Source organism: Chiloscyllium punctatum, chromosome 6 (genome assembly GCF_047496795.1).
Source record: "Chiloscyllium punctatum isolate Juve2018m chromosome 6, sChiPun1.3, whole genome shotgun sequence".
In the NCBI taxonomy this organism is placed as follows: domain Eukaryota; kingdom Metazoa; phylum Chordata; class Chondrichthyes; order Orectolobiformes; family Hemiscylliidae; genus Chiloscyllium; species Chiloscyllium punctatum.
The window spans coordinates 50,597,732-50,622,341 of NC_092744.1; the positions used below are offsets into that span (position 1 = coordinate 50,597,732).

The 24,610-nt window shown below is 41.4% G+C and overlaps 1 protein-coding gene across 11 annotated transcripts in view; it reads right to left on the reverse strand.

Annotated features, from left to right (window-relative positions):
* The window catches only part of LOC140478941 (coiled-coil domain-containing protein 150-like), a 126,522-nt gene that overhangs the window by 43,063 nt on the left and 58,849 nt on the right, over nucleotides 1-24,610 (reverse strand). For 10 of the 11 annotated variants that reach the window (XR_011960899.1, XR_011960904.1, XR_011960903.1 and 7 more), the window contains 4 exons: nucleotides 22,946-23,072; nucleotides 19,910-20,104; nucleotides 10,175-10,243; nucleotides 8,976-9,137 (listed from right to left, as the gene is read on the reverse strand). Coding sequence is in view for 2 of the 11 variants with exons in the window: in XM_072572604.1 (XP_072428705.1) it covers nucleotides 8,976-9,137; nucleotides 10,175-10,243; nucleotides 19,910-20,104; nucleotides 22,946-23,072 (553 nt within the window). In the remaining 9 variants the exon portion in view is untranslated. The remainder of the gene's footprint in view (nucleotides 1-8,975; nucleotides 9,138-10,174; nucleotides 10,244-19,909; nucleotides 20,105-22,945; nucleotides 23,073-24,610) is intronic. The other variant, XR_011960905.1, reaches the window with a different exon arrangement.

Below are 24,610 nucleotides of genomic sequence, written 5' to 3' on the forward strand. Positions count from 1 at the left end.
GTTGTCCCATTACTCTAATGCTGTGCCCTCAGGTCTTAGTCTCTCCTACTAGTGGAAATATGTCCTCCATGTCCACCGTATCCAGGCCTCACAGTATTCTGTAAAGTTTCAATCAGATTCCCCATCCTTCTAAACTCCATCGAGCACAGACTCAGAGTCCTCCATTGTTCCTTATATGACAAAGCTCTTTATTCCCTGTATCATTCTTATAAGTCTCATATGGATCTCCAACATCAGCACATGCCTTCAAAACTGCACACAATATTCCAAATGCGGTCTGACCAGAGCCTTATGCAGCCCTAGTCGTACACTTGTATTCTAGTTCTCTTGAAATGCATGCCAACATTGCACTTCCCATCCTAACTTCCAACTGAAACTGCATGTTCACCTCAAAGAATTGAACTAGAACTCCCAAGGGCCTTTGTGCTTCAGATTAAAGAAGCCTTCCCCAGTTTAGAAAATAGTCTAGGCCTCTATTCTTTCTACCAAAGTTCATAATGCCCTCAGTTCCTTTGCCCAGATCATTAAAGTACAACATGAATAGATGTGGTCCCAAACTGGCCCCTACAGCAGTCAACCAGTCATTGACTGCCATCCTGACAAAGCCCTCTTTATCCCCACTTTGTCTTCTGCCAGTAAGCCAATCTTCTATACATGCCAGTTCCTTACCCCTAATACCACGGGCTTATCTTATTTAGCAGCCTCCTGTGTGGTGCCTTGTCAAGGGCCTTCTAGAAATCTAAATAGGTAACATCTACTAGCTCTGCTTTGTCAAACTTGCTCATTATCTCCTCAAAGAATTGTAACAGATTTGTCACACATGACCCACTCTTGACAAAGTCACACCGCCATAGCCCTATTTTCCATGAACTTCTAAATTCTCAATAATGGACTCTAAAACCTTACCAAAACCCAAGGTCAGGCTAACTGGCCTAAAGTTTCCTGTCTTCTGCCTCCATTTCTCCTGAAATAGAAGTGTTACATTAGCCATTTTACAGTCCTCTGGGACTCTTTCTGACTCCAGTGATTCATGAAAGGTCACCACCAATTCCTCGATAATCTCGTCAGCTATCTCCTTGAAAATCTGGGATGTAGTCCATCTGATGCAGGTCCTTTATCCACCTTCAGATTTTTTCAGCTTCCTCAGCACCTTCCTCTTAATGATGCCATTTCGCTTACATCAGGCCCTTGATTCTTCTGAAGCTGTGGCATGCTGCTGTATATTTCACTGTGAAAAGTGCTGCAAAGTATCTATTCAGTTCCTCTGCCTTTCTTTGTTCCCCATTACTACTTCTCCTGCCTCATTTTTCAGCAAACTAATAGCCACACTTGCCTCTCTCTTGCCTTTCTCTACATCTAAAACAAAACTCTTGCAAACTTCTTTTAATTATCCTCTGTTTTTTCAAGGCTTTCCAATCTTCTGACTTCCCACTGATCCTCACCACACTGTATGTTTTTCCTTTTGCTTTTATGCTGTTCCTGAATCCCCTTGTCAACCATAGTTGTTCTGTTCTCCCCAAGGTATGTTTCTTTTTCTTCCTTGGGATGAATTTATGCTTTGCCTCCCTTCTTACCCTTAAAAACTGCAGCTATTGTTTCTTCACTGCTTTCCTTGCTAGGCTCCACTTCCAATCAACTCTGGTTAGTCTCTCCCTCATGTCTTTGTAGTTACCTTTACTCAACTGTAATACAGTTATTTGATTCCAGCTCCTCCTCCTCAAATTCTGAATATTATGGTCACTGTCCCCGAAGAGTTCTTTCACCTTAAGCTCCGTAATCAGGTTGCCGTCAACACATCACCAAATGCAGAAGCACCTGTTCCTTAGGGGCTCTGTCACAAGCTGCTCCAAAAAAAAACCAACATGTAGACATTCCACGAATTCATTTTCTTGAGTTTCACTACCAGGCTAATTTTCCAAGTCCCTGATGAATATTCACATAGAAAAAAAGTGTGTAAGAAAGGCACCATCTCCTGATTTATTTCTTCCCCACATCCTGACTACTGCTAAGAGGCCTTACATAACTCCTATCAAGGTCTTTTTCTTTTCCTTTGCAATTCCTCAACTCTACACACACAGATTTTGTGCCTTCCAATTCTGCATCACTTCTTGCTTTTGAGTTAATCTCATTTCTTACTAACCTTCCCCCTCTGCCAATCTGCCTATCCTTTCAATACATATCCTTGAATATTTAGTTCCCAGCCCTGATCCCCTTGCAGCCATGTCTTTGTGATACTCTCAAGATCTGTCACTGCTATTTTCAATCTGTGCTACAAGCTCACTTTTTGTATATTGTGTGCATTTAAGTACAACACCCTCAGTCTTGCCTTGACTGCCTGCCTTCTCATAGTTGTCCCCTTATCTGCTGTGCCTGAAGTTGGATTCTGACCCTTTCCATACTTTCTGGACTATTGCTCTAGAAACATTAATAACTTCTACTTAGCCCTTTCCGCCTTGAACTTTTTCCATAATTTTCCATGCAACTAAATTCAGCACCCCTCCACCTTTCACTATTGCCTCAGTCACAGTCCTAGTTATGTGATTCGCCAGGACTCATGCTGTTTCTCACTCAGTAAATCTTCTTCTAACTGCTTCAAGTCATGTCCTCCTCAAATTGGCTCCTGGTAGCATTGCTCCTCAACTGTTTGATTCTGAACTGTTCTTACTCCCACTACTGATCTCACACTTTACCACTGCTTCTCTGCTTTTATCTCCACTGCTCCCTGCCTGTGTTCTCACCACCGTTGTATCCCTGCTGGTGGTCTTGTTCTTTCTTGCTGCACCAGGGTTAAGCTAAGCAGCCTCTGTGACAGTTCTTACAAAACAGGAAAGTCAGGTTTATTGCTTTATCTATCAACCATCATTTTCAAATAGCTGTTCCATAGCACAGCAATCTCCACCATAGGTAGGGTCAGAGCAAGGACCCAACTCTAACCAAGCGGGAACAGGAACTGAATCCCCAGCTCTTGGCACCAATCCAAACCACACTGACTTCCTAGGAAACTGTGCAAATTCCATCCTCATCCACCACCCGCAGGAGTCTAAATTGCTCTGGTAATGTACACTTTATGACATTGCAGTCAGAAGATATGATGATAGGGATTCCAATTTCTTTCCCCCTCATGGCTGACCAGAAAGCACTCCTGCTTATCCATCTGGCCATCGACAGATGTTGGAATAATTCACAAGTTGTTACTCACCCTCTTTGGTCATGTAATGAATACATACCCCTTGGCTATCAGTTCTAGTGTGCAACTGGCTATAGCTTCTGGTTTAAACACAGGGATGCTACCCACTGTACCAAAAGACCTCTTTTCTAGAAATAATTTACAGAGCCATAGAATCTTACAGCCTGAAAACAGACCCTTCAGTCCAACCATTCCATGGTGGTTATGTTCACAAACTAAACTAGACTCACCTGCCTCCTTTGGTCCAGATCCCTCAAGCTTTCCTATTCATGAACATGTCCAAATGTCTTTTAAACATTGTAACTGTACCTGTATGTACCCTTTCTCTGGCAGTTCATTCCACATACAAACCACACTTTTAAAAAAAGTTGCCTCTCATGTCCTTTTTAAAACTCTCCTCACCTTAAAAATATACCCCCTCAGCTTGATATCTCCTACCCTTGGTTAAAAACCCTTGTCATTCACCTTATCAATGCCCCTCATGATTTTATAAACCTCTTACAAAGGTCACTATTCAACTTCCTACGCGCCACTAAAAAAACTGTCCCAACCTTTCCAGTCTCCCAGTATTGAGGCAAGAACAGATCAGGATTTGTAGCTAACTCTCTAATAAACATTTTTGTAGACCCAACCATGATGAAATGCCTCAGGCCAATGTCTCAGTTTCCAGTGCAGCGCAAAGAGCTTCCACCCAAGGTTTGAGTGCCATGGTTGAAACTCAGATTGCTTTTGAGCAAGAAACATAGAATGCTGAAAAAATAAAACCCAGAAGGTCTGGCAGCATCTGTTATGGAAGAAACAGAGTCAGGTATGACCCTTCTTCAAAACTGATGCTGAGCAAGGTCAGCTTGCTGCAATGTGAGCTCAGACATCTGATATCATGGCCATATACTTGTATTCAAAAAGACTTATAGCAGGTTACAGCTGTCCTGAAATCTGCTGTTTCAGTATCTCTGGGGATCCAACAGTGGCTCCATTCTTCAAGACAGACATGCTCAATTCTTCAAGAGAGAGACTTAGTGATACACTGATATCTGAGAGCAACTGATTTGTTCAAAAATCTTCAAGTCAACAAAATGTGCTTCAGCACCTACTGCATCTTGTAAGCCTTTGAAACTTGAAATATTAAGGATGGCACTATAAAATATAGAATTATCAAAACTACGAGAAAAAAAACACTAACCTGTTGATGTAATTGATGATTCCTTTAAAAAACATTAGTAAGAGATCCTTCCTCCAGCTTAACATATGTTCAACTGTGCAATGTTGAGAAGAGGACTGAAGTGTGGATCTCCAAAATGCAGTGGTGCCATCAAATCAGAATTCAATATCAATTGATGTCATAATCCTCCAGTTCTGCACGCTTCTGGCATGCTAATGGTGGAATCAAACCAGTCACCTATGCACTTTGGCATAGGTGTACACACACTTTGGACTCCATTTTAGATCACTATACTTATAATGCCCAAAAGAAAACAGCTTGCCCAATTTTTGCAGACATGTTTCATAGACAGAAAATAGTCAAGGCTAATTTGTTGATAAATAGCATAATTGTTGATGCCCATTAGAGTGTTCATTCTTACTAATTTGATTGCTTTTTAAAAAAGGAACAAATTAAATTATGAAAGCAATCAAAGCCTTTTTGAGGGAAACAGATTAAAAGGAGAATTGGGGGTGGAGGGGGGGGTGCGTTGGGGAAGAGAAAAGGACCACAGTTGCCTCGCAATCTAACTCCACATGTAGCCAGTTGCTATCAGTGACTGCATTCATAACCAAGTCCACCTGAAAGGACGGGAGAAAAGACAGAGGGAAGAATTCTCCCATTTCTGAGGTGATCAAAATGGTAGTGATTAAGGTGACTTAATGGGTGAAAGTTCAAAAATCAGATTCTTGTGATGAAGGACTTTTGCCCAAAACGTCGATTTTACTGCTCCTCAGATGCTGCCTGAACTGCTGTGCTCTTTCAGCACCACTAATCCAGAAATTGACAAAACTTTGCCTGATTAAGTCTTCATATCTAAATGATGAGTTAGTGAAATTAGTGAAGTCAACATTGATGCCATGTGGTTGATGGGTCCCAAGGTGGAAGGTGAGGCATTCTTTTTCCAGTCAACAGTTGGCTTGGACTTAGGGGTGGAGGAGGACCAGGACTTGCATGTCCTTGGTGGAGTGCCACAGGGCAGTGGGGTTGTTGGGTGCGTGTGTCCCAGAGACGTTCCCTTAAATGTTCTGCAAGTTGGCGTTCCGTCTCCCCAATGTGGTCTCCTCTATGTCAAGATCAATGGACACAGTAGATGAGGTGGTGAATGTTAAAGAAAATCTCTGCCAGATGTGAAAAGATCCTCTGGGGCCTTGGACGGAGCCTTGGTCTCTGCAGAATGGAAAAGGGGTGAGGAGGGAAATATGTTTCTGGTAGGGTCTGATTATAGATGGCAGAAATGGCGGAGGATAATGCGCTGTAACTGCATATTAGTCGAAGGAGAGGACCGGGGTGGTTCTATCCTTGTTGCGGTTGGAGGGGTGGGTTTCAAGGACAGAGTTGCAGCAAGCGGAGGAGACGTGCTGGAGGGCATTGTTGATCACGTGGGAGGGGAAATTGCAGTTCTGAAAATAGGAGGCCATCTGGGATGTCCTGGAGTGGAATTGCTCCTCTTGGGAGCAAGTACAACAGAGGCAGGGGAATTGGGAGTTACGGATCACATTTTTACAGGAGGAGATGTGGGAAGAGGTGTAGTCCAGGCAGGTGTGGGAGATAATGGGTTTGAAATAGATGTCTATGTTGAGTCTCAGCCAGGGCTTGCATCTTCTGCAGGTCATTTGTGCTGAGGGGTAGCCAAGGATCTGAAATATCGATACAGAGTTTTTAGTGCTTACAAGGGGCCAAGTACCTTCTGTGTTTTAACTTGCTTTATTTCACACAAGGCTTTTACTGCCATTTAGAGGCAAGCAGTCATTATTATATAGCATGTTCTTAGTGCACAGGGTTTTTAACACTAACTTGGAGATAGGCAGTGTTTGTGGTCTAGTCTGCATTTCCGCACAAAAGAAGCAGTTCACTTGTAGCAGCGCAGAGCACAAAAGAATAAATTTATCAGTCAGACATATCCCTGATGATATGTTGCTGTATGGCACAGCTCTATGTTGGCATCAGAGCTGCAGCATATGGCATCACTTATGTGGTGAATGTAATAAAGTATAAATGGATGATTACTTATTGGAATGAGTAGACTCCAGTCAGGGTGTGCTCTGATTATAATCTAGGGAATTGGTCACAGTTAGCCAGGCTTTTGGTCCTACCACAAGATAGGGCATGGATGCCCTTGTACTTTGGGACTTGAGCCACGGTTAGTACTTGAGGTAAAAGTGTAAGCAGATCAGTCATGGCTGTTTGGTCACTAATAGTCAGGGGTTCATCAAGGGGAAGTCCAGGGCACATTGAGGAAAGTTTGCAGATCAAGTCTGGGAATGTGCTCTTGTACTGGGTTGCTCAGAATGATAACATTGGTAGGGGGTAAGGAGGCATAGATGCAAGGCAAGAGGCACAAGGCTAAGAAAGAGAATTGAGGGGAATGTTTTCTTAAACATTAAGGGAGGCGACAGTCTGGAACTCACTGCCTGAAAGGATGCTTAAGTCAAATTCTTGTAACACTTCAGCAGTATTTAGATATTCACTTGCCTTGCCACAACTTCTGGGGCTGAGGGCCAAGAGCTGGAAAATGGTATTTAATGTAGTCAGATCTTTGTTGACCAGCACAGACATAAATGGTCTCTCATGTTGTAAACATTTAGGAGTCTACTTGTAATAAAAGGTGGGACCCTCATACTTAATGGGAATGGACAATGAGCTCTTAACAGAGGTTGAGTAGCACCAGTTACTCTGGTCAATGCACTGGGAGGATGTACAGCCAGCAAGGGAATACGAACCTCTAAATAGTCTATGGGGGTAAAGTAGTCAAATTAATAGTGATGTAAAAGGTACTCAAACAAAATGGGAGAAGCAGAAGGTCATCAGGGCTACAGCAACAGAAACACAAAAAGTAACAAAGAATGGGGAGAAATTTGCAGATCACAGACAGGACTCACAAGGAACTTATGCAAACACAGGGGTGAAACCTCACTTATCAGATCAAAAGTCAACTACGCAATGTTCATAATGGATGGGAGCCCATGCAAAGTGAGAACAATTAAGGTACTGTCATTTTGCTACAAGGGTGGAGTTTGCACAATTCTTTTTGAGGGGCTGCAAGGGGCATTTGCAGTAATCAGACCTTCACTAGTTAAGCAATGTTACCCACCGGCCTTCAATTCTCACTTCATCTGGAGGTCAGTAATAATCAAAGAATGCAGACAACAAATTGTGGCCCCGAGCAAACATGAACATTACACTATGCTAATTATCTACTTCCTTGTCATGCAATTTATAGCAAGTCCTAGAAGGCAACACATATCCTCACATAGGATAAAATCGGCAAAGATATGGGCTGTGATTGGGTAAGAGAGGATTTGGGAATGGCTGTTTTCATGGTTGGTTACGAGTTGAAGTCTATTCCCAAAGCAGCATAATCACTTTGGCTATCCACTGTGCCTTTGGTAAGGTTACATATCTCAGAGCTCCTTATTGAGGAATGACTAGGAGTTACTTCAGAATCCTCCATGTGAGGGTATCACGCTCAGCTTGATTTCTAAACGTGTCAGGGCTCTGTAATCCCTTCGATAATACTGCAATTTCCCCATAGATCATCTGTTTATGGAGGTCAAATGTCAGAAGCCATGCCAATCATTCCCGTACTCTTGCTCCTACTGAAATTATCAACAGAAGCAGACAGTGGAGATGAGATCTTCAATAAGCCTAGCAAGAACAGTAACCTCCAGTGGCTGCCATACACAGCCTCCAGGAGGAGAATCAGCAGTTTAAGATCTACCAAAGCCCATATGAACAAAGAAACAGGACTAGGTCATTGAGCCCATCCAGTCTGCTCTGGCACTCAATACAATCATGACTGAACACTGCAATGTCTTTTACTCACCCGATCCTCATAACTCTGTATGTCTCTTTAAGGTAGAAATCAATAGATCTGATTACTACATACATAAAGATTATGCTGCCGCAGTCCTCTGTGGTAGAGAAAGCCAAAGGTTCATAACCCTCCAAGTTAAAAAAAAATCCTCATCACAGGGGAATGATGAGAACCAGGGTTAATAAGCTTTGCTACAGTTATCTGCAAATGTTAGATGGGCGATTCTGTAGAGAAATAAGAATGTTTGGATCTATCATCTCAAAGATATGCCAGCTATTGGGCAAGGACATGCACCTACAAGGACTGGATGTCAATCCCAAGATATCAAGGTCACACCTGCCTTTAATTTCTATGGCAATAGCTCACTTCAGGGAGAAACCGGGACCCTTGTGACATCTCCCATATAAGTGCAAGTAGGTTGGACCATCGGCAAATGACAGATTTTTCTGTAAATACCAATAATATCTTGACTTTGAGACTGGTTATATTATAAAGATATAAGCACATAAGTGTAAAATTGTACCTTAGAAATACAATTGTGTTAAGCAGCAATTTCAACACTTCAAAAGGGAAATTCAACATTAGCAAGCGTACAAAACAATAAATTGCATATTGACCTGCCATTATATATGCTGACACAAATTTTCATAGCCTTAAAAATAGTTTATTGTTCAAATGCCAATCTTCCCTTTCAACAGCAGATTACAAAAAAGTCAATACAAAACATTTTCCTTTTTCTAACAAAAGCATGAATACAGAAGACATCCCACCTGACACTTACTCCTCAACTCTTGACTTAGCTTATGTTCCTTCTTCAACTGGAATTCTTGCTGTTTGTGGAGGGATGCTGACTCAAGCTGACTCTTTGCCACATTTTGAAGCTCTTCTTGTAGACTCTGCATTTCTGTCACAAACTTCTGAATCATTTGAGACTGCAGATAAAGAAATGAATGATGTACAACGGAATGTAAAAAGTGTCACAAAGTGTACAAAATTCCTGACTTCAGTAAAACTGAACAGATTTAGATGTTAACGACCATCTATAAGACTGAAATTAGGAGCTTTAGTAGTTTTTAATGAAACTTGATGATATCCAGCACAGACCAGTTGCTATGATTTTATGGGCAGTGGCATAGATTCCCATCTGTGACCCAATTGAGGCCTTAAGTGGATAAATAATATGTATTTTAGGGCCTCAACCTTATGTCCCTCCAGTCTAATGGGAAGTGGGAAAGCTCGGTGTCTAACGTACTGAAAACAACAAATGCTGGAGATCACAGCGGGTCAGACAGCAACCATGGAGAGAGAGCAAGCTAACGTTTTGAATCTAGACGACTCTTCATCAGACTCAACGTTAGCTTGCTCTCTCTCCATGGATACTGTCTAACCTGCTGTGATCTCCAGCATTTGTTGGGATCTATACTGAAAACATCATCTGCAGTAATTTGCTCATATACTGGGCCTAACACATAGTCTGGCAGGTCTAACACTAATGGGCTGCTGGTCAGTGAAAAGGAGGGAGGGTGGTTCTCTACTCTCAAAAATTCTGCCTTTCTTCATCCAACCTGTTTCCCACTGTGCTCTCCAGCATGTGGCCCCACCCCAATGCATCAAGATCTGCTAACTGAGTCCCAGCCAGACCCTGGGTTTGGGAGATCCATCATTCTTTTTAGGCTTCCTGGAAAACCTCAGTGGCCACTGAGTGGCCACAGCAGACCATAGGATTGTTAACTACTGATTGGTTGTCAATCTATGAGGGAATTTCCTTTGGAGAGGGTTGGATCCCTGCCTCATACTAATCGGAGATCCACTGCTCAAAAAATTAAAGTTGGAAATGCCAAACAAACTTATGCTGATGTATTGGGACCCTACCCTCAATGTATACCCAAGAGTTTTATTTACAGTTAAATAATTTATAAAACATATCATTTAAGAGATAAATTATGTTCATTTTTGTCTGTGTACAGACCTGCTCGTAGTTCTTTTTCTGATACAGTTCTTTTATTCCCTCCATCTGTTTTAAGTCAGCTTCAAGTTCCTAGCCAAAAAACATATCAAAGGCATGATAATCCCCTTTTTATTTTCATTTGCTGAATATTACTTAAAAAAGACATTTTGCCAAAACATTTCACCTTTCACTCATCAGGACAATTTTATAAGAACAACAATAAAGGTGATAATCTTGGTTTTCTCCTTCATTTAAGTTTTGTATTACCAGAAGATTATTTTCATTACTGTTTAACCTCTTCAAAATCAAATAATTAATTCTTTTAATTCTGTAAGTTAATTAGCAGTTAGTTATCATCCTGTGATGAGAAAAAAAATGTAAATCACCTGATTACTTAATAAATTGTGATTTATGAACCAATATAATGGAAATGTGTGACAACAGGTTAAATCTCATGGAATACAGGGAGGAGAACTAGCCATTTGGTTACAGAACTGGCTAAAAGGTAGAAGGATGAGGGTGGTGGTGGAGGGTTGTTTTTCAGAATGGAGGCCTGTGACCAGTGGAGTGCCACAAGAATCAGTGTTGGGTCCACTGCTTTTCGTCATTTATATCAATGATTTGGATGCGAGCATAAGTGGTATAGTTAGTACGTTTGCAGATGACACAAATTGGAGGTGTACTGGACAGCGAAGAAGGTTACCTCAGAACACAACAGGATCTCGATCAGATGGGCCAATGAGCTGAGATGTGGCAGATGATGTTTAATTCAGATAAATGAGAGGTGCTACATTTTGGGAAAGTAAATCTTAGCAAGACTTATACACTTAATGGTAAGGCCCTAGGGAGTGTTGCTGAACAATGAGACCTTGGAGTGCAGGTTCATAGCTCCTTGAAAGTAGAGTCACAGGTAGGTAGGATAGTGAAGACGACATTTTGGTATGCTTTCCTTTATTGGTCAGAGTATTGAGTACAGGAGTGGGAGGTCATGTTGCAGCTGTACAGGACATTGGTTAGGCCACTGTTGGAATATTGCATGCAATTCTAGTCTCCTTCCTATCGGAAAGATGTTGTGAAACATGAAAGGGTTCAGAAAAGATTTACAAGGATGTTGCCAGAGTTGGAGGATTTGTGCTATTGGGCTGGGGTTATTTTCCCTGAAGTGTTGGAGGCTGATGGGGGAACTTATATAGAGATTTATAAAATCATGAGGGGCATGGATAGGGAAAATAGACAAAGTATTTTCCCTGGGATGGGGGAGTCCAGAACTAGAATGCATAGATTTAGGGTGAGAGGGGAAAGATCTAAAAGAGACCTAAGGGGCAACTTTTACATGCAGAGAGTGGTATATGTGAATGGAATGAGCTGCCAGAAGAAGTGATGGAGGCTAGTACAATTGCAACATTTAAAAGGCATCTGGATGGGTATATGAATAGGAAGGATTTGGAGAGATATGGGCTGGATGCTGGCAGTTGGGACTAGATTGGGATGGGATATCTGGTCAGCATGGACGAGTTGGACCGAAGGGTCTGTTTCCGTGCTGTACATCTCTATGACTTTAGTTCATTCAAAGCTGTTCTGGTACCCACCTCAGAATTCAAGGTATAGTTTGACATAGTAATTTTGAGAAACTAGTGAAGCAGTAAGGTGTGAAACACCAAAGAAATCTTGGGAAAATTATCCAGTCATTATTTTTGTGGTAATGAAATATACTGCAGCCATATTACAAGTAAAGTTATAAGTTAATAATAGTAATCAGGAACAATTTAGTTTTAGTGTTTAACATTTCTGGTACCAACCAATTTCAAGTAGGATAAAACAACATGGAAAACATTATTGAGCCCTGCCTAAGACCATAAGACCATAAGACATAGGAGTGGAAGTAAGGCCATTCGGCCCATCGAGTCCACTCCGCCATTCAATCATGGCTGATGCGCATTTCAGCTCCACTTGCCAGCGTTCTCCCCGTAGCCCTTAATTCCTCTAGACAACAAGAACCTATCAATCTCGGCCTTGAAGACATTTAGCGTCCCGGCTTCCACTGCACTCCGTGGCAATGAATTCCACAGGCCCACCACTCTCTGGCTGAAGAAATGTCTCCGCATTTCCGTTCTGAAATGACCCCCTCTAATTCTAAGGCTGTGTCCACGGGTCCTAGTCTCCTCGCCTAACAGAAACAATTTTCTAGCATCCACCTTTTCAAAGCCATGTATTATTTTGTACGTCTCTATTAGATCTCCCCTTAATCTTCTAAACTCCAACGAATACAACCCCAGTATCCTCAGCCGTTCCTCATATGCTAGACCTGTCATTCCAGGGATCATCCGTGTGAATCTCCGCTGGACACGTTCCAGTGCCAGTATGTCCTTCCTGAGGTGTGGGGACCAAAACTGGACACAGTACTCCAAATGGGGCCTAACCAGAGCTTTATAAAGTCTTAGTAGTACATCTCTGCTTTTATATTCCAACCCTCTTGAGATAAGAGACAACATTGCATTCGCTTTCTTAATCACAGACTCAACCTGCATGTTTACCTTTAGAGAATCCTCGACTAGCACTCCCAGATCCCTTTGTGCTTTGGCTTTATTAAGTTTCTCACCATTTAGAAAGTAGTCCATTCCTATATTCTTTTTGCCAAAGTGCAAGACCTCGCACTTGCTCACGTTAAATTCCATCAGCCATTTCCTGGACCACTCTCCCAACCTGTCTAGATCCTTCTGTAGCCTCCCCACTTCCTCAGTACTACCTGCCTGTCTACCTAACTTTGTATCATCGGCAAACTTCGCTAGAATGCCCCCGGTTCCCTCATCCAAATCATTAATATATAATGCGAACAGCTGTGGCCCCAGCACCGAACCCTGCGGGACACCGCTCGTCACCGGCTGCCATTCTGAAAAAGAACCTTTTATCCCAACTCTCTGCCTTCTGTTAGATAGCCAATCCTCAATCCATCCCAGCAGCTCACCTCGAACACCATGGGCCCTCACCTTGCTCAGCAGTCTCCCGTGTGGCACCTTATCAAAGGCCTTTTGAAAGTCCAGATAGACCACATCCACTGGGTTCCCCTGGTCTAACCTACTTGTTACCTCTTCAAAAAATTCCAACAGGTTTGTCAGGCATGACCTCCCTTTACTAAATCCATGTTGACTTGTTCTAATCAGACTCTGCTCTTCCAAGAATTTAGAAACCTCATCCTTAATGATGGATTCTAGAATTTTACCAACAACCGAGGTTAAGCTGATTGGCCTATAATTTTCCATCTTTTGCCTTGATCCTTTCTTGAACAAGGGGGTTACTACAGCCATCTTCCAATCGTCCGGGACCTTTCCTGACTCCAGTGACTCTTGAAAGATCTCAACCAATGCCTCTGCTATTTCCTCAGCAACCTCTCTCAGAACTCTAGGGTGTATCCCATCGGGGCCAGGAGATTTATCAATTTTAAGACTTTTTAACTTTTCTAGCACTATCTCTTTCGTAATGGCAACCATACTCAACTCAGCCCGGTGACACCCTTTAATTTTTGGGATATTACTCCTGTCTTCCACTGTGAAAACTGACGCAAAGTACTTGTTAAGTTCTCCTGCTATTTCCTTATCTCCCATCACTAGGCTCCCTGCATCAGTTTGAAGTGGCCCAATGTCTACTTTTGCCTGTCGTTTGTTTCTTATGTACTGAAAGAAACTTTTACTATTATTTCTAATATTACTGGCTAGCCTACCTTCATATTTGATCCTCTCATTTCTTATTACATTCTTTGTTATCCTCTGTTTGCTTTTGTATCCTTCCCAATCTTCTGATTTCCCACTGTTCTTAGCCACTTTATAGGATCTCTCTTTTTCTTTAATACATTTCCTGACTTCCTTTGTCAGCCAAGGTTGTCTAATCCCTCCCCGGTTAATCTTTCTTTTCTTGGGAATGAACCTCTGTACAGTGTCCTCAATTATACCTACAAACTCCTGCCATTTTTGCTCTAGTGTCTTCCCGGTTAGCCTCTGCTTCCAGTCTATTTTAGTCAGTTCCTCTCTCATGCCCTCATAATTACCTTTATTCAACTGTAACACCATTACATCAGATTTCGCCTTCTCCCTTTCAAACTCCAGACTGAACTCTACCATATTATGGTCGCTACTTCCTAAGGGTTCCCTTACTTTAAGATCTTTTATAGAGTCTGGTTCATTGCAAAGCACTAGGTCCAGAATAGCCTGCTCTCTTGTGGGCTCCATGACTAGCTGTTCCAAAAAGCCTCCCCAATATGTTGCTGAGAAATGTTTTGAAGATGCCCGTGTTGGACTGGGGTGTACAAAGTTAAAAAGTCACCAACACCAGGTTACAGTCCAACAGGTTTAATTGGAAGCACTAGCTGTCGGAGTGCCGCTCCTTCATCAGGTGGTTGTGGAAGACACAATTGTAAGACACAGAATTTATAGCAAAAGTTTACAGTGTGATGTAACTGAAATTATACATTGAAAAATACCTTGATTGTTTGTTGAGTCTTTCATCTATTTGAATAATTTCACTTCTTTCATAAGTAAATCACAAAACGTTTTTTTTTAAAGTTACATTCTCAGGTTAAGTGTAACAATTGGTGTTAGCCAGATAATATGTTGAAGGTGTTAGCCCCCTGTGTTCCCTGTCTGTGCCATAATGTTTAGACATATTGTCTGGCCAACACTAATTGTTACAGTTAACCTGAGAATGTAACTTTTTAAAAAATGTTTTGTGATTTACATATGAAAGAAGTGAAACTATCATGGTATTCAAACAGATGAAATACTCAACAAACAATCAAGGTATTTTTCAATGTATAATTTCAGTTACATCACACTGTAAACGTTTGTTATAAATTCTGTCTTACAATTGTGTCCTCCACAACCATTAATTGGAAGCTAGTGCTTCTCATGAAACCTGTTGGACTATAAGCTGATGTTGTGATTTTTAGCAGAGAAATGTGCAATCTAAATTAAGGATATGCTATTGTCTGTACAAGCTGATTAATGCTCCAATAGCAATTTTAATCAGTTGAGAAGTAGGATAAAGGCAAGCTTTCTTAGCATATTGGAAGGCTAATTACTTTTTGAAAATCTAAACAAAAGTTTCCTTTCACTTTAAATTTCACTGAAAGGAAATGATTGGTTTTAATTGCATTCAATAAAGAAACGTAATACAGTACAATTAATTCTGCTACATTAAGATGCAGACACAAAATGTAAGCATTTATGTGACTTGAATTAATTTGGTCCCCAGGAATGGCACGCATTTCGGAGACTTGAAAGTTTGCTCCAACAACCACACCCTTTTTTTTGCTGGGATTGACTCCAGCCAGTTTTCCTGTTGATTCCAATTGAATCCAGTTTTGCTAGTGTTACTTAATGCTATGTGCCATCTGCAAGATCATCTGCCCTAACTCTCAAAAGTTCCTCCAACAACATTTACCAAATTTGGCCCCTACCATCTAAAAGGGCAAGGGCAGTAGATGTAGGGTAAAAACAATACCTGCAAGTTCTTCTGTAAGCCACACACCATCCTGACTTAAGAAGTGTATTGCTGCTTTTTCACTGTCACTCGGTCAAAATCCAGCAACTCCCTTCTTAACAGCATCACAGGTGAGACTACGTTGCAAGAACTCCAGCAGTTCAAGATGACAGCTTGCCACCAATTTCTCCAGGAAATTATGAATAAATAATAAATGCCTGTCTAGGTAGTAAAACACACATTCCATGGGCAAATTGAAAAAGGAGTGATTTGATTGAGGTGTTTAAAATTTTGTGGGATCCAGCTAAAGTAAATTATGAGAAACCAATTCCAATTGTTGAAAGATCCATAGCCAAAGAGTAGATTTCAAAATGATCAGCAAATGAAACACAGCTAACATGAGGAAAACCCTCTTTTGACCATATTAAATAGGAATAGGAGTAGACTAATTGACCCCTCAAGTCTGCTCCACCATTCAATAGGATCATTGCTGATCTGACATTCCTCACAGCTATTTTCCATTTTTATCCCCCCAATGAACCTTGATCTTCCTATTGATCAAGAACTTACTGATCTCAGTTTTAAATAGTTTCAAGAACTCCGCCCCCACAAGAAACAGCCCTTCCTGGTGAAGGGCTCCTGTCTAAAACATCGGTTTTCCTGCTCCTCAGATGCTGCCTGACCTGCTGTGCTTTTCTAGCATCACTCTAATCTTGACTTCCCTACTCTTATTTAAGGGGGAGGGTGGAGTATAAGGGTCAACATTCTATTAGCCTTACTGATTACCTTCTACACCTGTGTGCTAGCTTTCTATGTTTCCCTTTGTGTTGCAACTTTCTGCAAATTTTCTTCATTTTAATACCACCGTTCTTTTGTTCTCCCTTTCAAAATGAACAACTTTACATTGAGTCATAGAGCTATAGAGATGTACAGCATGGAAACAGACCCTTCGGTCCAACCTGTCCAGGCCGACCAGATATCCCAACCTAATCAAGTCCAACCTGCCAGCACCCAGCCCATATCCCTCCAAACCGTTCCTATTCATATACTCATCCAAATGCCTCTTAAATGTTGCAATTGTACCTGCCTCCACCACATCCTCTGACAGCTCATTCCATACACGTACCACCCTCTGTGTGAAAAGAATGCTCCTTAAGTCTCTTTTATATCTTTCCCTTCTCACCCAAACCTATGCCCTCTAGTTCTGGACTCCCCGACCCCAGAGAAACGACTTTGCCTATTTACCCTATCCATGTCCCTCATAATTTTGAAAACCTCTATAAGGTCACCCCGCAACCTCCGACGCTCCAAGGAAAACAGCCCCAGCCTGTTCAACCTCTCCCTATAGCTCAAATCCTCCAACCCTGGCAACATCCTTGTAAATCTTTTCTGAACCCTTTCAAGTTTCACAACGTCTTTCCAATAGGAAGGAGACCAGAATTGCATGCAATATTCCAACAGTGGCCTCACCATTGTCCTGTACAGCCGCAACATGACCTCCCAACTTCTGTACTCAATACTCTGACCAATAAAAGAGAGATCCTGTTGTAATCTGAGGCAACCCTCTTCGCTGTCCACTACACCTCCAATTTTTGTCTCATCTGCAAACTTACTAACTGCACCTCTTATGCTCACATCCAAATCATTTATGTAAATGACAAAAAGTAGTGGACCCAGCACCAATCCTAATGGCACTCCACTGGTCACAGGCCTCCAGTCTGAAAAACAACCTTCACCACAACTCTCTTTCTTCTACCTTTGAACCAGTTCTGTATCCAAATGGCTAGTTCTCCCTTTATTCCGTGAGATCTAACCTTACAAAACAATCTCCCATGGGAACCTTGTCAAACGCCTTACTGAAGTCCATATAGATCACGTCTACCGCTCTGCCCTCATCAATCCTCTTTGTTACTTCTTCAAAAACTCAAGTTTGTGAGACATGATTTCCCACGCACTAGTCACACCATGTTGACTATTCCCTAATCAGTCCTTGCCTTTCCAAATACATGTACATCCTGTCCCTCAGGATTCCCTCCAACAACTTGCCCACCACCGGCGTCAGGCTCACTGGTCTATAGTTCCCTGGCTTGGCCTTACCATCCTTCATAAACAGTGGCACCAAGTTTGCCAACCTCCAGTCTTCAGACACCTCACCTGTGACTATCAAATGATACAAATATCTCAGCAAGAGGCCCAGCAATCACTTTTCTAGCTTCCCACAGAGTTCTAGGGTACACCTGATCTGGTCTTGGAGATTTATCCACCTTTATGCGTTTCAAGGCAGCAAGCACTTCCTACTATGTCACCAGCCATTTCCCTGCATTCTATATCTTCCATGTCCTTTTCCACAGTAAATACTGATGCAAAATACTCATTTAGTATCTCCCCCATTTTCTGTGGCCCTATTCTCTCCCTAGTTTTCCTTTTGTCCTTAATGTATTTGTAAAAACCCTTTGGATTCTCCTTAATTCTATTTACCAAAGCTATCTCATGCACCCTTTTTGCCCTCCTGATTTCCCTCTTCAGTATACTCCTACTTCCTTTATACTCTAAGGATTCACTCAATCCATCCTGTCTATACCTTACATATGCTTCCTTCTTTTTCTTAACCAAACCCTCAATTTCTTTAGTCATCCAGCATTCCCTATACCTGCCAGCCTTTCCTTTCACCAGAGCAGGAATATACTTTCCCTGGTTTCTTGTTATCTCACTCCTGAAGGTTTCCCATTTTCCAGCCATCCCTTTACCTGTGAACATCTGCCCCCAATCAGCTTTTGAAAGTTCTTGCCTAATATTGTCAAAATTGGCCTTTCTCCAATTTTCTTCAACTTTTAGATCTGGTCTATCCTTTTCTATCACTATTTTAAAACTAATGGAATTTTGGTCGCTGGCCAAAAAGTGCTCCACCACTGACACCTCAGTCACCTGCCCTGCCTTATATTTCCAATTTGACACTCCATTTGCCAACACTTTGACCACTTACTTAACCTATCAATTAGACTGTTTCACAATTTGCTTCTCCATCAATTTTTGAGTTGTCTGCAAATCTGGGTACAGTACATTAACTAGAATACTGTGTCTAGTTCTGGTTGACCAGTTATAGAAATGACATTATCAAGCTGAAGAAGGTTCAGCAGAGATTTACCGGAATGGAAGGTTTGAGTTATAAAGAAAGTCTGGGACTTTTTTCACTGGAGCATAGGAGCTTGAAAGGTGACCGGATAGAAGTTTACAAAATAATGAGAGGTACAGATAGAGTTGATGGCAGTTGTGTTTTCCCTAAGATGAGGAATTTCAAGAATAGGGGACACATTTTTTAGGTGAGAGGAGAGAGATTTAAAAGACATGAAACAATTTGTTTTACACAGGGTGATTGGCGTGTGGCATGAACTTAGTGAGGAACTGGTGGATGTGGGTAAAATTGCCATGCTTAAAAGATATTTGGATAGATAGATGAACAGGGAAGGTTTGGTGGGATATGGGATAGGAGGAGGTGGGACTAGTTTGGGATTATATTCAACATAGACTGGTTGGACCAAAGGGTCTGTTTCCATGCTGTATGACTCTAAGTCATTAATATATATTGTCAACAGTTGCTGTCACAGCACTGATCTCTGTGGAACCCTACTGGTTACAAGTTGCCGACCTGAAATAGAACCACTTATCTCCACTCATTGTTTTCTACCCATTGGCCAATTCTCTATCCATGCTAATACACTATCTCCATCTGTACTTACCCAATCTGCAGCTTCCACTTACCCTGCATCACTCAAAAATCTTGATGTCACCTCAAAAGCTCTGCTTCTGGATCAAATGAACTCTTTACTTAACTTTTCTTGATTTATTAAAATTTAGAATTCACTGCCTGATTGGGTTGTGGATACAGATCCAATAACAGCCTTCAAAATGATAAATAGCAGAGAAGTTGGGACTAACAGGACTGCTCCTTAAAGTTGGTATTGATTCAATGGTGCAAATAGCCTCATTCTGTGCTTCTATGATTCTGTTGCTGATCTGTTATACTCTATTTCTTAATATCTGTAACGAAGCGAAATCCACACAGTCTTCTGTTTCATCACTTACTTTTCCCTTTATTATACAGAAAGTTTTTGATTTAAGATGATCGGAAAGTGGGTATTTTTATGGAAGTTGCATTTCTACTATGAACAGACTTGGGAGGAAGTTGCATTTCTACTATGAACAGACTTGGGAGACTATAAAATTTCATAGCCTGGTCTTTCAAAATGCATTTACACACACAAAAAAAAATCATACTGCACATACCTTCATTCTTTCTGTATTTTGTGCATACGTTGTTCTGGTCTCCAGATGATGTTTTAGTTGAATCTTTTGATCTTTTATCTTTGTTTTCTGACTTTTTATCGTTTTCTCAAATTCAGAAACTTTCAGTCGCAATTCTCTATTGGCTCGTGACACTTCTGCAGTCTTGGATGTGGCATCACTTAGACATTTTTTAAGCTGTGAAGTTGGAAAAAAAAATCACAAGTCAAGCCCTTGGCAAACAAGTACTTCTGATTGCATTATCTCCTACTCAAATAAAATGCAATTCTTGCTAACGTTTAGAAAATAAAAGGTTTGATTTATGTGGAATTAAAGTGAGAAATCTGTTTCTCCACCAAAACCTGTTTCTAATCAAGTTAAAAATAACAACACTAGGTTATAGTCCAACAGGTTTATTTGGAAGCACTAGCTTTCAGAGCACTGCTCCTTCACCAGGTAGTAGTGGAATATAAGACCATAAGACACAGAACTTATAGCAAAAGTTTACAGTGTGATGTAACCTAAATTATATCTTGAAAAAGACCTGGATTGTTTAAGTTTCATCTTTTAGAATGACCATATCGGTTTCAGTTCATGTGTTAATCCCAGAACTTTTTAAAAGTACATTCTCAAGTGAACTTTAACAATAGGTGCCATGTCAGCCCAGATAATGCATTGAAGGTATGAGGTGCCATGTGTGAGGCTGTCTGTGCCCCAATGTTCAGACTGATTCTATTTCAAAACAAAGGATTACAGAATCTTACTTGGATTCATGCAGTTTTTGATCAAAATAAAACATAATTCTGCAAGTACAAATTCACCCCACAAACTTATGTGGGGGCTAGGTATGAATGTCTGTGAGAGTGTGTGTAGATGTCTGAGTGTAAAGGGGTGTAAGTCTGAGTGTGTGTGTGTGTGTGTGTGTGTGTGTGTGTGTGTGTGTGTGTGTGTGTGTGTGTGTGTGTGTGTGTGTGTAGTGCAATGGGGTCACCTGTAGTGTGACATGAACCCAAAGTCCTGGTTGAGGCCATCCTCATGGGTGCCAAACTTGGCTAACAGCCTTTGCTTTGCCACTTTGCGTTGTTGCCTGTCCTGGAGGATGGTCACCCAAAGGTCAGAGGTCGAATGTCCCAGACCACTGTAGTGTTTTCCAGCTGAGAGGGAATACTCCTGCCTGGTGATTGTTGTGTAGTGTCTATTCATCCATTGCTGTGGACTCTGCTCGGTCTCACCAATTTACCTTGCATCAGGGCACCCTTGCCTGTAGTGTATGAAATAGACAATGCTGGCTGAGTCACATGAGTACCTGCCAGTACATGGTGGATGGTGTCCCCACATGTAATGGTGGTATCTGTGTCGACACTGACACGTCTTGCAGCGTCTACTGAGACAAGATTACACTGTACGGTGTTGTCCTGAAAGCCGGCAGTTTGCTGTGAACAATGATCTGTTTGAGGTTTGGTGATTGTTTAAAGGCAAGAGGTGGAGGCGGGAGGATGGACTTGGCGAGGTGCTCATCCTCATTGATAATGTGTTGCAGGCTGCGAAGAACATGGTGTAGTTTCTCAGCTCCTGGGAAATACTGGACAACGAAGGGTACAGCTTGTATCTGTCTCCTGAGCCACGTCGGAACTAGCAGTCAATGAGTTGTGCATCGTACCCTCTTCTTATGAGGGCATCCTTGGGTACTTCCAAGTGCCCAACTATACAATTCAATTCCGGCTTCAACCAAGGCCAAATATTTGAGTGGACAGCCAAACTGTTCTAGTAAGATGATTTGCACCTTTAATTATGTTGAGGTTTTAACACTATAGCATAACACAACAGTTGTGTTCCTCCACAAATTCATGCTATAAAAAATTGTGCTATGTAAAACTGGTGTAGAAAATTGCTATACCCGTGCAGCAGAAAGTTCACATTATCCAAACAGTGTCCATGACTCAGCAATTGCATTATAGCCAATTTGTGTTGATGGAACCTGTGTTATAACGGAACAACCTGTACTTTAACAACATAAGAACAAAAAGAATTTGGGCTTTACCACTCAGTGTGCTTCGCTCGTTGTACACAGACACCTTCTAAATGTCCAGTCTTTCAGTGTAATGCCAAGACATAATTGATGTGTGCATGGTTGTTCCATAACCTTGCAATTTGTTAACGACTCATCATTATTTTTCACAGAAATAGTAAATGTTTCAATTTATTTGTGGAAAAAAAGACAAAAGTAACTACTTTGATTGCACCTTAATACCCATACTTTATTTTTAAAGATTTTATATATCTAGTGGTGTACTCTCCTGAGTCAACGCTCCAGATTCAAGTCCCACATCAGGCTTGAACACACAAATCCAGGCTGACATTCCAGAGATGCCATCAGATGAGGGGCATAACTTTAAGGTAAGGAGCAGGAGATTTGTAGAGAACGTGAGGAAAAATGTTTTCACTCAGAGTGTGTGGGAATCTGGAACTCACTGCCTATAAGTGAGACAGAAGCTCTCATAACATTTAAGAAGTATTTAGATGTACACTTATGATGTCAAACCATGTAAAGCTACACACCAAATTCTGGAAAAGGAGATTAGAATAGTTAGGTGGTTGTTTTCAACCAGTGCAGACTCAAATAGGTCAAAGGAACATTTTCTGTGCTGTAGACCTCTAGACTAAGAACCCTTTTGCTTGGCTAGACAAATGTAAAAGATTCCATGACATTATTTTGAAAAAGAGCAAAGAGTTATTGCCAGTGTCACGGTCAATATTTATCCAATTGATAGTATAAAAGACAGATTATCTAGTTATTATCACATTGCACTTTGAGATAGGCACAGATTGGCTGCCATGTTATCTACACTACAACAGTGACAATATTTTGAAAGTACTTCAGTGAATACAGAGAGCTTTGAGACATCTGACGACCATCAAAAACATTGTAGAAATGCCATTCTTTCTTTTACACAAATTATTTGTCTCATTGTTATTTTTAAACAAATCATGGCCTTGGGTACTTGTGTTTCACTTTAGTAAAAATGCAATCAGACTTACTTCCATTATTTCTTTCTGGCTGGCCTTCATCTCAATCTCTCTCTCACTTTGGAACTGTTTTTTTAGGGCTTCGATCCGTTCAGTGAACATCTTTGATTCAATTTTAGCATCCTTGAATTTTTGTCCCCTTCAGAGTTTTCATGATAGGCAGGATGAGCAACAAAACAACAGCAGTTTAAATTTATACCATCGTTATCATCAAAGATAATAGACTTCAAAGTTTGGTAGAAGATTTGTAGCTCGGGTGCTCGTTTGCAAGACAAATTCCCAGCTCGGCGAACAGAACCACAACATAATAGACTTCACAATTATAGTTCTGCCCAATATAAGCCCTGAACACAAACTCTAGCAATTTGGCTGAGGCGAGATTAGAAAATTGTAACTGATCTCATTATATTGAGCATGGTACTAAAATACTCGAACAGAACTAAAATCAATGAGAATCACAGATAAAATCTTTCAACTATTAGAATCCAAATGCATAGTCGTGAATTTTGTAGGCCAAACATTGTAACCCCAGAACATTGCTAGTGGAGTTTCTCAAAATAGTTTCCTCAGCCCAAACATCTCCATTTAACTGTTCACTTTTCATCCCACATTCTTCATTGCCATTCACAACTTCTGCCAATCTAAAGGAGATTCCAGACAAGGTTTAAGCTGACGACTTACAATTAAGATTCATGGTTCATAAATTTAGGAAATATCCATCTTCAAGAACATCACTAGACCTCAATGCCAACGCCATCAAGCCCTGACAATCCACATTCTGAGGAGCATTGCTGACAGAAGCTTAACTAAACCAATCCCAAGAACAAAATGACTATCAGAATGGACAGAGACTATGCTGTGAAATGAGTAGAACGCCTCTTAACCCCCTTGTGTTCTCTTCCCTGCCCTTTATTTGATCCAAAAGGCTCGTCAAAATGTGGGAACATGCACTTGTCGATGACTGCAGAGGCAAAAGCATCGAGAAAGCTCAACAGGGGTGGCACAGTGGCTCAGTGGTTAGCATGCTGCCTCACAGTGCCAGGGACCCCGGATCGATCCCAGCCTCGGGAAACTGTCTGTGTGGAGTTTGCACATTCTCCCAGTATCTGCATGGGTTTCCTCCAGGTGCTCCAGTTTCAAAGATGTGCAGGTCAGGTGTATTGGCCATGCCAAACTGCCAATAGTGTTAGGTGCATTAGTCAGAGGGAAATGGGTCTGGGTGGGTTGCTCTTCGGAGGGTCAGTGTGGACCTGTTGGGCAGAAGGGCCGGTTTCCACACCGTAGGGAACCGAATCTAATCACACAGGACTATAACAGGAGAAGCTGTATGCTTGATTAATTTCCATGCCACTGGACACAATGATAAATTATCTACAGATCAACTACTGCACATTTACTGTGACAGCCATATCCCACTCTTTGAATTCTATCAAAAAGGACAGCTGTAAGAAGATCATCACATCCAAATTCCTCTCCAAGTCACACATAGTGGCAGTGTTCTATGTTATCTACAAGGTGCACTGCAGTTACTCACTAAGGCTCTTCCAACAGCACGGTCCAAACTCAGACCTCTATCATCTAGAAGGACAAGTGCGGAAAAGACATGGCACAACCACCACCTGTAATTTCTCCTGCAAGCCAAATACCATTCTGATTTGGAAGTTTACTGCTGTTCCT